The sequence below is a fragment of the Oncorhynchus kisutch genome, linkage group LG29 (assembly GCF_002021735.2).
Source record: "Oncorhynchus kisutch isolate 150728-3 linkage group LG29, Okis_V2, whole genome shotgun sequence".
NCBI classification, from domain to species: Eukaryota; Metazoa; Chordata; class Actinopteri; order Salmoniformes; family Salmonidae; genus Oncorhynchus; species Oncorhynchus kisutch.
The window spans coordinates 16,012,586-16,027,226 of NC_034202.2; the positions used below are offsets into that span (position 1 = coordinate 16,012,586).

The 14,641-nt window shown below is 46.1% G+C and overlaps 1 protein-coding gene across 1 annotated transcript in view; it reads right to left on the reverse strand.

The window, feature by feature from the left end:
* LOC109874411 (breakpoint cluster region protein) overlaps nt 1-14,641 on the reverse strand; it is a 129,357-nt gene that overhangs the window by 8,148 nt on the left and 106,568 nt on the right. The window contains exons 9-18 of the mRNA XM_031808851.1: nt 10,582-10,703; nt 10,182-10,347; nt 9,922-10,041; nt 9,693-9,768; nt 9,330-9,440; nt 9,033-9,107; nt 8,412-8,509; nt 5,617-5,748; nt 1,344-1,403; nt 1,088-1,197 (exon numbers count right to left, since the gene is read on the reverse strand). Of these exons, the coding sequence (XP_031664711.1) occupies nt 1,088-1,197; nt 1,344-1,403; nt 5,617-5,748; nt 8,412-8,509; nt 9,033-9,107; nt 9,330-9,440; nt 9,693-9,768; nt 9,922-10,041; nt 10,182-10,347; nt 10,582-10,703 (1,070 nt within the window). The remainder of the gene's footprint in view (nt 1-1,087; nt 1,198-1,343; nt 1,404-5,616; nt 5,749-8,411; nt 8,510-9,032; nt 9,108-9,329; nt 9,441-9,692; nt 9,769-9,921; nt 10,042-10,181; nt 10,348-10,581; nt 10,704-14,641) is intronic.

Below are 14,641 nucleotides of genomic sequence, written 5' to 3' on the forward strand. Positions count from 1 at the left end.
AGAAAAACTCTGACTATGTAGTTGTTCTTAGGTCCAGTAGTGATGGTGGTGGTTCTCTGTTGGTGTTATTGTTGTCTCTACAGCCTTAATTGGTTCTGCTGTTAAACCTTATTAGTCCGCTTGTTACCAGCAATCCAATTAACGTCACTCACCAACATTGGCCACAAGCCTGGCCTCAACCAGAGACGGAAGAGGAAGCGAGATTTCCCACTCCCTAATTGTTTCTGTTTCAATGGAGGTCAATGAACTAAGTAGACCAGACCCAGCTGCTATGGCATTGGTGTCTATGGGAGAGCCACTACCTTAAGTAGACAGGAACTGGGCATTTTTTTCAATGGTAAACAGCCTGAGTGAACTATCTTTCTTTATCCACTATCTTTGCCTCAACTGCCCTTTACTGTTTAACTACATATTGCACTCTATCTGAACGTCCCTTCACCCCTTCTTTCATGGTCCCTATATACCCCTCCCCCTCTCCCTCTCTTTATTCTCTGTTGACAACCTCAGAGCAGTGTCCACAAGGAGAAATGCAAGTAGGAAAATCTATGGGAGACTGTGTGAGTTGACATCTTGTCAATAACATTTACCTTCCCTAAAATCACAGTCTCTCTCCTTTGACCAGGTCAACAGTAGTACACTGTATAAGGAGGAGGTGCCATTTGGGACGCAGACAGAGACCACTCTAATCAGTGGCTTGACAGAAGCTTTGCCAGCTGTACACCAGAAACAATGTTTGTGTTCTCTTAGTAGACTAAATGAGAAGGGGAACGGGTCTTGTAGCCCAGGGCTTGTACCTGGGGGAGTGAATAGTGACACGGAAATGTAGTTTGGATTATCTGGGATGAGAGGCTTACAATCTCAACATGGAGTCCTGTCCATCTGTCACCCCCCCCCTCCCCCCCATCCTATATTCTCCCTCCTCCTTTCAGAGAGATTCTCTGGTTCTCTTAGATTAGGCTGTGACATTCACTTGAGTCACTTTTCGTTCACCAGCTGTCTTACAGCAGGCTTTCTCCATGGTTACTGTATAGATGGCCAGGGAGTGTGTTCCCGAGGTATATTTATATGAGGGTACTATTGAACTCACTTGGTCACCGTGGAGATCTTGATTCCGAACACGCCCATGGGTTTCCGTGACGGCATCCTCTTCAGACTGAACTCCCGGCTGGTGAACTTCATAGAGAGCTTCACCTCGATCTGGAGCCGAGAGAGATTAAATGACAGTCTAAACCCAGTTTACACTGACAAGAGATGGCTAAGTATGACAAGAAGCACACATTTAAAGGATCACATGGCATGGCACAAACACAGACTCATCCGTTTAACGGGGCTGACACACTCACCCCGTTCATGGGGATAAGCGTCCTCTGCCAGTCTTTGCCTTGGAGCGTCTGCAGATCCAGCTGGATGGAGCAAAGCCAGAAGAAGATCCTCGGTTAGTTCACCACTACACACAGACACCAATACACACAGACAGCACTACACACAGACACCAAGACTCATAAACACCAATACACACAGAGACCAATACACACAGACACCACTACACACAGACACCAAGACTCATAAACACCACTACACACAGACACCACTACACACAGACATCACTACACACAGACACCAAGACTCATAAACACCAATACACACAGACACCAAGACTCATAAACACCACTACACACAGACACCAAGACTCATAAACACCACTACACACAGACACCAAGACCCATAAACACCAATACACACAGACACCACCACACACAGACACCAAGACTCATAAACACCACTACACACAGACACCAAGACTCATAAACACAGACACCAAGACTCATAAACACCAATACACACAGACACCAAGATTCATAAACACCAATACACACAGGCACCAATACACACAGACACCAAGACTCATAAACACAAATACACACAGACTCATAATCACCACTACACACAGACACCAAGACTCATAAACACCAATACACACAGACACCAAGACTCATAAACACCAATACACACAGACACCAAGACTCATAAACACCAATACACACATACACCAATACCTACAGACAACAAGACTCATAAACACCAATACACACATACACCAATACCTACAGACACCAAGACTCATAAACACCAATACACACAGACACCAATACACACAGACACCAATACACACATACACCAAGACTCATAAACACCAATACACACATACACCAAGACTCATAAACACCAATACACAGACACCACTACACACATACACCAATACCTACAGACACCAAGACTCATAAACACTAATATACACAGACACCAAGACTCATAAACACCAAAACACACAGACACCAAGACTCATAAACACCAATACACACAGACACCAAGACTCAAACACCAATACACACAGACACCAAGACTCATAAACACCACTACACACAGACACACTACACACATACACCAATACCTACAGACACCAAGACTCATAAACACCACTACACACAGACACACTACACACATACACCAATACCTACAGACACCAAGACTCATAAACACCAATACACACAGACACCAATACACCAAGACTCATAAACACCAATACACACAGACACCAATACACACAGATACCAATACACACAGACACAAATACACACATACACCAATACACACATACACCAAGACTCATAAACACCAATACACACATACACCAAGACTCATAAACACCAATACACACATACACCAAGACTCAAACACCAATACACACAGACACCAAGACTCAGAAACACCAATATACAGACACCAAGACTCATAAACACCAATACACACATACACCAAGACTCAGAAACACCAATACACACAGACACCAAGACTCATAAACACCAATACACACAGACACCAAGACTCATAAACAAGACCTTTCGGCTGACGTCTTCCCTAGGACTGAATACACCAATTGTTTATCATTTTCTTCACACAGTGGTGTTATAACGTGTTATCAAGTGCAATCTCAGGTTTCAGTTGGTCAGCAAATCTGGCCCCTAGCATCTCCTGCATTAGTCAGCTAACTGTCCTCCTGTCCACTCTGGACAAACAGAGAAACAGATCCTGCCATCTGGACTGAGTTCAGCCGGGCACACCGTACCACACCACACCCAGCCACAGTTCATCGTGTACCTTTTCCCCTCAACCCCATCTTGGCTAAGCTCCATCTGATCACATGCAGCGCTGGATCATGTTCCCAGCACTTAATTGAATCATTTCAATCTCCTGGGCCAGTACAGTAACAGCACACGGGTAGGGTACAGAGAAGGTCCCTCTTTCAGTCCGTATCAGTTCAACAGAGGAAAAGATGCATGATCACATCCAAAAGTCTAAGGACAAGGAATCCTTGCCTGTACGGGGTCGAGCCAGAGGCGATCAGCATGTCACTGCGCAAACTTAAAGTATGGCTAACATGGGCTGTTTGTCGCTGGAATGTGGACAACAAAAGCAAACACACACACAGTTGCCCTCCCACCGTTCCCCTCCCCGTACATGATTTGTTTCTGTCAAACCATTGGACATTAGTCATCGTACAGTGAGGGAGGGGGGGGGGGGGTTACTGTGCCTCTCAGCAGTGCACTGCGTATACTTCTCCCTTCGCTCCAGGCCGGGGACCTCCTTTCCCCTCTCCCTACTGCCCTACACACGGACCCTGCTGCAGTGTCTGGCCAACAGAGTGCAGGCCTTCCATCCCATCTCCTCTGTCCTCAGCTACTTCACCTGTCATGGCTTTCTGTATCGAGAGACTGACAAAGACTGAGAAAGTCTAGTGTGCAAGTTCTGTAGATTCAGGGAGTTGGTGGTAGACGCTCCTGTCAGGCCCATACTGCCCTTCTTCTTCCCTCCTCCTCCTCTTCTCCTTGTTTCCTCTGCTGCTCCTCCGCCAGTAGAGCTGTAGCCTCAGCATGGTGTGTCCCCCAGTCTCTCTGCGTCCAGTCCCAGTGTGTAGCCTAACTCAGCCCCGTCCACAATGATCTCCAGTGGTCCAGGGAAAGCTCTGTTTTGCCCAACACACACCTGAATCGCTTGCTCTGAGGAATGTGTGTGTGTGTGTGTGTGTGTGTGTGTCAGGATCGCCAGCTAAAGTACGTTCTCATACACACAGGTGTGGATTTGCATCTCAGGATGACAAGCCCCTCCCTCTGCGCCTCTCTGTCTCCTCCCCTCTGTTCTCCATTGACTCCACCTTGACCCCCCCCATCCTCTATTGGCCGAGCCCAGTGCACCAACATGCCCACCTCGCGTGTTTGGATGAAAAGTTGATCTGAATAGTGTGTATTGATGTGCATCCAGGGCTCCGTGTCAAAATAAAGGTTAAATGAATACATGAACGAATGAATAAATCATCTGTTGGGACTAAGCCGCTCAGCTTGGGCAACACGGCGTCCCGCTGTGTGTGTTTCTGTGTGAACCAGATGTAAGACTACTGAGGGACACAGCACATAGATCCGAGGAGGAGAGAGCCCGGCGCTACACAAGCAAACACGTGTGGTGTGGGTGGTACAGCAAGTACAGACTGGGGTATGGGACGATTCTGTGTTGAACCACCATCGTAGTTGGCATGGCGATACTCATCCCACGGCAACCACTAGAGGGAGCCGTATTCCCACATTTTTTGCTTTGTTTGTTTAACGAGCAAGCGACAAACCAGATAGGAACTACCAGGGTTCAGGCATCATAACTCCCTCTGCTCTGGGGTATGGATTCCCCATAGGTACAGATCTAGGCTCAGCTACCTCCCCCATTCATCATTTTAACCATTAGTGGGGCAAATGCTAAACTGACCCAAGATCAGTGTTTAGTGTCAACTTCCCCCTACAAGACTGCCCCAGGTCTGGTAAACGTATGTTTGTCATTGGACACCACTGAATACTGAAAGGTTCTCTCACACACACACACACACACACACACACACACACACACACACACACACACACACACACACACACACACACACACACACACACACACACACACACACACACACACACACACACACACACACAGCTGGCCAAGTGGGGGAGGGGAACAGGGAACAGTAAATCCCCCCAGGAGTAGACCAGATCAAAGCAGAGGCCCCATGGCTCTGAAACACTAACCAAGGCTACCTGCCTTTCCTTGAAACAAAACGGGCTATGTACACAAAGCCCATACCAGTGGGCCCCCTATACAGTACTCCATCCCTCAAAACCCACAAGCAAAAAAAAACCTGTGTGTACACATACATTTACAATTGAAAGTGAGAGAGCCTCAGCGGGAGTGACAGGGTTACCAGGTCAGGTTGAACACATGAATTATGGACCCTGATTCAAACTCAGTATGTCAGTAATCGGATGGGTTACTGACATTTTACCCTCTAAGATAAGTCTATTTTTAATTCATCTAAAACACATCTAGTCACTGTAGACAGTCTATCCTACTACTCACATAATAAGCTAATTCATTAAGCGAATCAGCACAGCACTCAGCAGTGTCCAGTCCGCATCTAGGACATTCAGACAGCAATCACACCACACTGGCACAACCATAACGTTATCTGGCTATGTCGCCATGGTGACGTTACAGCGTTACGTTGACTCAGAGACGTACCGGGATCTGTCCTTTGCCGATGATGCGGTCGGTGCTGTCTCCGTCCTCTTTGATCTGCTTGGTCTTGTTGTAGCTCTTCTCATAACACAACAGCCTCAGGGTCTGAGAGCCCTCCAGGTCTATCTCAAACTCCTGGAGTACAGAGAGAGAGAGAAAGAGAGAGAGAGGGGAGAGAGAGAGAGAGAGAAAGAGAGGGGAGAGAGAGAATGTGTCACGCCCTGATCTGTTTCACTTGTCTTTGTGATTGTCTCCACCCCCCTCCCATCTTCCCCATTATCCCCTGTGTATTTATACCTGTGTCCTCTGTTTTGTCTGTTGCCAATTTGTTTTGTTTCGTCACAACCTACCAGCGTTTTTCCCTCTGTTCCTGTCTCTTGATTGTTCCTGCTTTTCCCGGTTTTGACCTTTTCTGCCCGCCCTGACCCTGAGTCTGCCTGCCGTCCTGTACCTTTGCCCCACTACTCTGTTGCCCCTGTTGCTGTAAAAAACATTGTTACTTTGATACAGTCTGTATTTGGGTCTTACCTGAAACATGATAAAGAGTAGCGAGAGAGAGAAAAAGAAAGAGTAGCAAGAGATCGAGAGAGAGGGAGAAAAACGAGCGAGCGAGAGAGAAAGAGAGCGAGAGAAAACGCCACAGAAATCACATAGATTTATGGGACCTATCTGCATACCAAAACCACATAGTCTGAAGAGGCTTTACGGTCATTTCTCAAAGGACCAATGTAAAAAATTAGGGGTTTCAGGACAGGTGAAGATGAGGCCCACCTAATGTGGGACTCTGATAAGGGGCAGGCAGAAGCAGAGATGCAGTTTTTCTTTACATTGGTAGTTAAGTATTTGGCATGCTGTCCGGTCCTCTGGCAGTCTCTATGGGGGTGCCACAGGGTTCAATTCTCGGGCCGACTCTTTTCTCTGTATATATCAATGATGTTGCTCTTGCTGCGGGCGATTCCCTGATCCACCTCTACGCAGACGACACCATTCTGTATACTTCCGGTCCGTCCTTGGACACTGTGCTATCTAACCTCCAAACGAGCTTCAATGCCATACAACACCTCCAACTGCTCTTAAACGCTAGTAAAACCAAATGCATGCTTTTCAACCGTTCGCTGCCTGCACCCGCACGCCCGACTAGCATCACCACCCTGGATGGTTCCGACCTAGAATATGTGGACATCTATAAGTACCTAGATGTCTGGCTAGACTGTAAACTCTCCTTCCAGACTCATATCAAACATCTCCAATCTAAAATCAAATCTAGAGTCGGCTTTCTATTCCGCAACAAAGCCTCCTTCACTCACGCCGCCAATCTTACCCTAGTAAAACTGACTATCCTACCGATCCTCGACTTAGGCGATGTCATCTACAAAATAGCTTCCAATACTCTACTCAGCAAACTGGATGCAGTTTATCACAGTGCCATCCGTTTTGTTACTAAAGCACCTTATACCACCCACCACTGCGACCTGTATGCTCTAGTCGGCTGGCCCTCGCTACATATTCATCGCCAGACCCACTGGACCCAGGTCATCTACAAGTCCATGCTAGGTAAAGCTCCGCCTTATCTCAGTTCACTGGTCACGATGGCAACACCCACCCGTAGCACGCACTCCAGCAGGTGTATCTCACGGATCATCCCTAAAAGCCAACACCTCATTTGGCCGCCTTTCATTCCAGTTCTCTGCTGCCTGTGACTGGAACGAATTGCAAAAACCGCTGAACTTGGAGACTTTTATCTCCCTCACCAACTTCAAACATCTGCTATCTGAGCAGCTAACCGATCGCTGCAGCTGTACATAGTCTATCGGTAAATAGCCCACCCAATTTGACCTACCTCTTCCCCATACTGTTTATATTTATTTACTTTTCTGCTCACCAATATCTCTACCTGTACATGACCATCTGATCATTTATCACTCCAGTGTTAATCTGCAAAATTGTAATTATTCGCCTACCTCCTCATGCCTTTTGCACACAATGTATATAGACTCTCTTTTTTTTATTTTCTACTGTGTTATTGACTTGTTTATTGTTTACTCCATGTGTAACTCTGTGTTGTTCTCTGTTCACACTGCTATGCTTTATCTTGGCCAGGTCGCAGTTGCAAATGAGAACTTGTTCTCAACTAGCCTACCTGGTTAAATAAAGGTGAAATAAAAAATAAATAAAAAATGTAAAATGAAAGTCTCTTCCAAGAGATACTCTATAGTGTGGGTCTGTATATGTTAGCAGTGCTGTAGATGTAAACGCATTGTGAACAGCAGAATGGACTGCTGATGGAGATTCCTGTTAATTACGTGAAAGAACACCCTGCATATGGTTTCCACATGGTTCAGGTCGCATTCCGTGAACATTTCCACAGACACGAGTCATCATCAGAAGCTCCTCATTAGCTAACACTATTTCCACTTTACTGAGCAAATGGATTAAGCAGCAGAGGCAGCAGCAGTTCCTGGAGCCTGGTGGAACATTCCTGCTGCAGATGAACAAATTCGCTGATTGTGTCTCAAAGCTGTCGTGCGCGTTCACATAGCTCATGACGCACCAGCACTTTGTGTTCGCGGTGTTCAGCTCTGACTATGTGTGTGTGTGTGTGTGTGTGCCTGGATGCGAAACAGCTGCTCCAGTTGGGCTCTCTGCTGTTACCTCCTTCTCCTTACTGAAGAGGCCATACAGGCTTTCTCTCATTAAGACACTTACGCCACAACACCAGATGTCGCGGCCTTGGTAGTAAAAAAAAATGCAGATGCTGTACTCTGCATATGTTGGGTTATAATACTAGAAGTTCCTACCTCGTTCCATTTGGGCTCTGTGGTGTACCGATACACCCGCGTCTTGGCTTTGTTCGCAAAGTAGCCAAAGGAGTCCACCTCTAACGTGCAGTACAGATCTGAGAGGAGAAAAGGAGACACAGTCACAGTTAGATTCGCCCAAAAAGACTAGCACTAGGAGTGGTCTCTATGACGATACCCCACAGAATTAAATAGAACACATTGGCATCCTAGCAAAATCTGCCATTTTGGTCAGGGACTTTTCTCAATGTGAGCTCTGTAAATGAACCGTCATCATAGTTACGCCTGCTGATGTCGCTGTGAACAACGTACTGACACATTAAATATATGTTGAACATATGTTTAAACTTCTGTGCTATCAGTAACCTCGATCAAATTCTATGACGTTTACCAGAACCGGTGTGTTTAATGTTTATGCCTGTGCTACAGAACAGCGGTAGCTCCAGTAAGCTTAGAGTAAGGGGTGTCGTCCCAAATGGCACCCTATTCCCTATAGAGCCCTGGTCAAAAGTAATGCCCTATGAAGGGAATAGGGTGCCATTTGGAACGCTAAGGCCTTTGTTATTACTCCTGTACACTATGTCCGGTATGAAGGCCCTTCCGAGGAGGAGGGACACTCACTCAGGCTCTGTTTGAGGCCCGAGGCAGAGTGGACGATTACATTCAGGAATCCATGGAGGCCAGGCGATTCATCTTCTGGAAAAACACAAGGAAGAGAGATGAAGGAATTGAACATTGGAATGGGGAATGAAACCATAAAGATCGCCATATAACTCTATTCTCTTTACTCTAGAAAACTAAACTAAAAACAGACCAACCAAACTGTTATAACGTCTGTTTTCTTCCTATGTGGAGAATGTTTCAGTTGATGCATCTGACAGAAAACCTCAGAGCAGAACATAGAGGAACATCTGGTACCTTGACCTTCTTTGTTGATGGTGAGCGGGATGTGGTGGACAGTCTGCAGCTTCACACAGGAGTTGGTCAACATCTGTAGCTCCATGGAGGTCAGGGAGAAGCTCTTGAAGCCTGGGAGAGGGGCCATACAACCACAGGCTCAAGGGTCAGGGGTCAGTCACCCACACAGTACAGTATGGGAGGTAACGCTGCATGTGAGCAAATATGAGTGGTTTCAATGCATCAAGAAAGTCGACACACCATGGGAATACAGGTCACATTGTTGTCGATCTTCTTCATCTAATCTTACTCAAAACACCTATTGCTTACAGAGTGATAGTGAAGAGCAAGTTCAGTAACAGTCGAATGCTGAGGGACACCTACATTTCTTCTGCTGTTCCCGGATCGTCTCCTTCCACTCGGCCCGCTCGTAGTCGGATGACATCAGAAACGTGTAACCCTGAAACACAGCACACACTTAGATACGATGCACTTACATACAGCCTATCAAAGATGATGGTGTAGTTGACGAGGATGGTTGTAACGCTGAAGAGGGCTGATGGTAATGCTCCTTTGGTGTTGACGATGATAACGAGGAAGACAGGGGGCTCACCTTGCCGTTCCTGTTGTGTACTCGGAGGGCCATACCGGGGGAGGTGAGCAGCAGAAGAGATTCCTGCTCGGACAGCTTCTTTCTCAACCGTTCAATCACCTTTGACCCTTTGTTGGCTCTCTGGAGGTCACAGACAAAGACAACACATTTGCAAAAGACCTGTCAACTACATTTTTACTGATTAGTGTGTGTCTGTGTGTGTGTGTGTGTGTGTGTGTGTGTGTGTGCGCGTGTGTGCATTAACACTGTATGTGAAATACCTTCTCTCTCTGGATCTCACTCTTGATGTGAGAGATCTTGACCTTCATGGCGTCCAGCTCCTCGTCAGGCACCTGGGGGATGTGCAGAGGCTCTGACTCATCTGCGTTCTGGAAGGTCAGGTCTGACAGAGGGATGTACCACTTGGAATCATACTGCTGACTCTTCCTGCCGAGAGGAAGGGACAAAGAAGGTAGAGAAAGAGAGAGAGAGAGAAAAAAAGAGGAGTGAGAGAGGGGGGTAGAGAGAGACAGAGAAAGAGGGAGAAATGGAGATATGAAATCCTTTTTATTTTGTATTGAACCTTTATTTAACTAGGTGTCCTGTGATAGATGTCCTGGAATATGTTAGAAGAACAGGGAAAAAAAGAGTGAAATATAGACAGAAAGATGTCTATTTTACCCTCCGATCTGTTTCTTGAGCTTGGCGCAGAGCAGCAGGTCGGTGAAGAGGAAAACATGACGGAGCTTCCTGGCTCCCTCCACCAGCTCCACCATGAAGCTGTCCTTCAGCAGCTGGCGGTTCTACAGAATCACACAACCAGCCATCAACAGTCAGCAGAACAAATCTATACATCAGCTAATCAATCAATATCCTCAACGTCCTCATCTGCACTGGTTGAGATACAGTGTGGCCTGTTGTGCCACCATGAACCAGAAGGGGGCAGTGATGTTGTTTTTCCACACAGCTGTATAGTGACAGCTCTGGGTATAAAATAAAACAGCATCAGGAGAGGGCCAACGTCAGAACAGTGTTCTATATGACGCCCTTGTCTAACCTCATGAAGGACTATAGGGGGTACATTTGAGAACAGGAACAAAAAGTCTACAGCACGTGAGGTGGGTGTTCTAAGTAAAGCATACTGTGTTCAAACATAATATAAAGAGGACAAATTTGATCAAAGCACATACTATAGACCGTGTGAGGACATATAGATTGCATTTCTGAAGAGGTAAAACACATCACTATTTTACAGATTTACTGCACTCCCTACAATGAATGGTTTTATAGTGCGAGACCCGAAGGGTAGAGGTACACAAGCAACCCCCCCCCCCCCCCCCCCTCCCTTTGTCTACCCCCCCAACCCCTCTCCCCACTGGCAAGGCACCAGCGATCCCCCAGCCTCACATCACCGTGGCAGCAGGGCCTGCGAAGCATGATGTCACAGCCAGTCCCAGCCAATCGTAGCCCTCCCCCTCTGACATGTATCGTTATGGGTCTTGCCCAGGATGCAGAACTGTGCGGTTTCCACTAGATAGGCCAGCTACAACACTGGTTATATCTTAAAAATTCATGAAAACAAAAACATATTTTTTGCTTCTAATTTAGGGTTAGGCATTAGGGTGGGGTTTAAACTCACATTTGATGACTTTGTGGGTGTGCCAGCTAGTGACCACTCTGCAGAGCTGCCTCCAGTACATGAGTCATTACAATAAATGTTAACCTGCCCCCCCCCCCCCCCCCCCTGTGGGTGCCTCTCCTGAACGCTCAGTCATTACCACTGACATAACAACGGTGAGGAGGAGAATATGCTTCTGTGTGTGTGAGTCATCCATGCTCACACACAGCTAACAGGGTCTTCCCCGGCAAAATGCAGGGGCGTTACTGTACCATTCAGTATGTGTAGACCATAGAGATCCTATTAAATTATTATTACATGATATATATATATATATATATATATATATATATATATATATATATATATATATATATATATATACAGTGCCTTGCGAAAGTATTCGGCCCCCTTGAACTTTGCGACCTTTTGCCACATTTCAGGCTTCAAACATAAAGATATAAAACTGTATTTTTTTGTGAAGAATCAACAACAAGTGGGACACAATCATGAAGTGGAACGACATTTATTGGATATTTCTAACTTTTTTAACAAATCAAAAACTGAAAAATTGGGCGTGCTAAATTATTCAGCCCCTTTACTTTCAGTGCAGCAAACTCTCTCCAGAGGTTCAGTGAGGATCTCTGAATGATCCAATGTTGACCTAAATGACTAATGATGATAAATACAATCCACCTGTGTGTAATCAAGTCTCCGTATAAATGCACCTGCACTGTGATAGTCTCAGAGGTCCGTTAAAAGCGCAGAGAGCATCATGAAGAACAAGGAACACACCAGGCAGGTCCGAGATACTGTTGTGAAGAAGTTTAAAGCCAGATTTGGATACAAAAAGATTTCCCAAGCTTTAAACATCCCAAGGAGCACTGTGCAAGCGATAATATTGAAATGGAAGGAGTATCAGACCACTGCAAATCTACCAAGACCTGGCCGTCCCTCTAAACTTTCAGCTCATACAAGGAGAAGACTGATCAGAGATGCAGCCAAGAGGCCCATGATCACTCTGGATGAACTGCAGAGATCTACAGCTGAGGTGGGAGACTCTGTCCATAGGACAACAATCAGTCGTATATTGCACAAATCTGGCCTTTATGGAAGAGTGGCAAGAAGAAAGCCATTTCTTAAAGATATCCACAAAAAGTGTTGTTTAAAGTTTGCCACAAGCCACCTGGGAGACACACCAAACATGTGGAAGAAGGTGCTCTGGTCAGATGAAACCAAAATGGAACTTTTTGGCAACAATGCAAAACGTTATGTTTGGCGTAAAAGCAACACAGCTCATCACCCTGAACACACCATCCCCACTGTCAAACATGGTGGTGGCAGCATCATGGTTTGGGCCTGCTTTTCTTCAGCAGGGACAGGGAAGATGGTTCAAATTGATGGGAAGATGGATGGAGCCAAATACAGGACCATTCTGGAAGAAAACCTGATGGAGTCTGCAAAATACCTGAGACTGGGATGGAGATTTGTCTTCCAACAAGACAATGATCCAAAACATAAAGCAAAATCTACAATGGAATGGTTAAAAAATAAACATATCCAGGTGTTAGAATGGCCAAGTCAAAGTCCAGACCTGAATCCAATCGAGAATCTGTGGAAAGAACTGAAAACTGCTGTTCACAAATGCTCTCCATCCAACCTCACTGAGCTCGAGCTGTTTTGCAAGGAGGAATGGGAAAACATTTCAGTCTCTCGATGTGCAAAACTGATAGAGACATACCCCAAGCGACTTACAGCTGTAATCGCAGCAAAAGGTGGCGCTACAAAGTATTAACTTAAGGGGGCTGAATAATTTTGCACACCCAATTTTTCAGTTTTTGATTTGTTAAAAAAGTTTGAAATATCCAATAAATGTCGTTCCACTTCATGATTGTGTCCCACTTGTTGTTGATTCTTCACAAAAAAATACAATTTTATATCTTTATGTTTGAAGCCTGAAATGTGGCAAAAGGTCGCAAAGTTCAAGGGGGCCGAATACTTTCGCAGGCACTGTATATATAGGTACTTGTTGCATTTACAACTTGTCTAAGTCCTATCTATCATCAAGTCATTTCAGCCTACGTACAGTATGGCTGTGGATTGACTGCGTTTGACTGGAATGTTGGCATATTGGCAGTTCATTTGAAAAATGTGTGGAATCATTCCTCTAAAACTGTCTGGCTAGCTAGCTAACAAAAATGCAGAGCAGATAAATTCTTCAAATTCATTATTTGACACAATATCTGATGACAGCACGGGCTCCCTGACCAACATGGCTGACCTTCATCCCCCTGTAAGAAGGTTCATGTCCATTCTAGTACTCCAAATTCTATGATGTGGAACACTCTTAAAATGTATGTCACACAATGGCTCAGATCCAGGAACCAACACATCACACAGGCACCACAGAGGCACGGCAGGACACCTGCTCTGTGCAGCCTTCAGCCTGATTGACATGCAGTGTGATATCCCTGCCAAGGAGATGAGACGCTGCTAATTTACTAATTCCCAATGGAGCTCTAATTATTCATTAGCTAGATAATGAAGGCAGCCATGATGGTCTGTGATAAATAACTTCCTCACTGGCTGAGAGAGAGAGAGAGAGAGAGAGAGAGAGAGAGAGAGAGAGAGGGTGAGTTCAGAGAGGGATAGGGAGAGGGAGAGAGAGAAGGTGAGGTCAGATAGGGAGAGAGAGAGGATGAGGTCGGAGAGGGATAGGGAGAGAGAGAGGGTGAGGTCGGAGAGGGATAGGGAGAGAGAGAGGGTGAGTTCGGAGAGGGGATAGGGAAGAGAGAGGGTGATGGTCGGAGAGGGTAAAAAATAGGGATAGAGAGAGGGTGAGGTCGGAAGGCGGAATAGGGATAGAGAGAGAGGTGAAGGTCGGAGAGGGATAGGGAGAGAGAGAGGTTGAGGTGTCAGAGAAGAGGGAGGAGGATACGGGAGGAGAGATGAGAGAGGGTGAGGGTCGGAGAGTGAGAGGAGAGAGAGAGAGAGAGAGAGAGAGAGAGGGTGAAGGTCGGAAAGGGAGGCGGGAAGCGAGAGAGAAGGGTGAGGGGTTGAGATGGATAGGGAGAGAGAGACGAGAGGGTGAGGTGGAGAGAGATAGGGAGGAAGGGAGAGAGA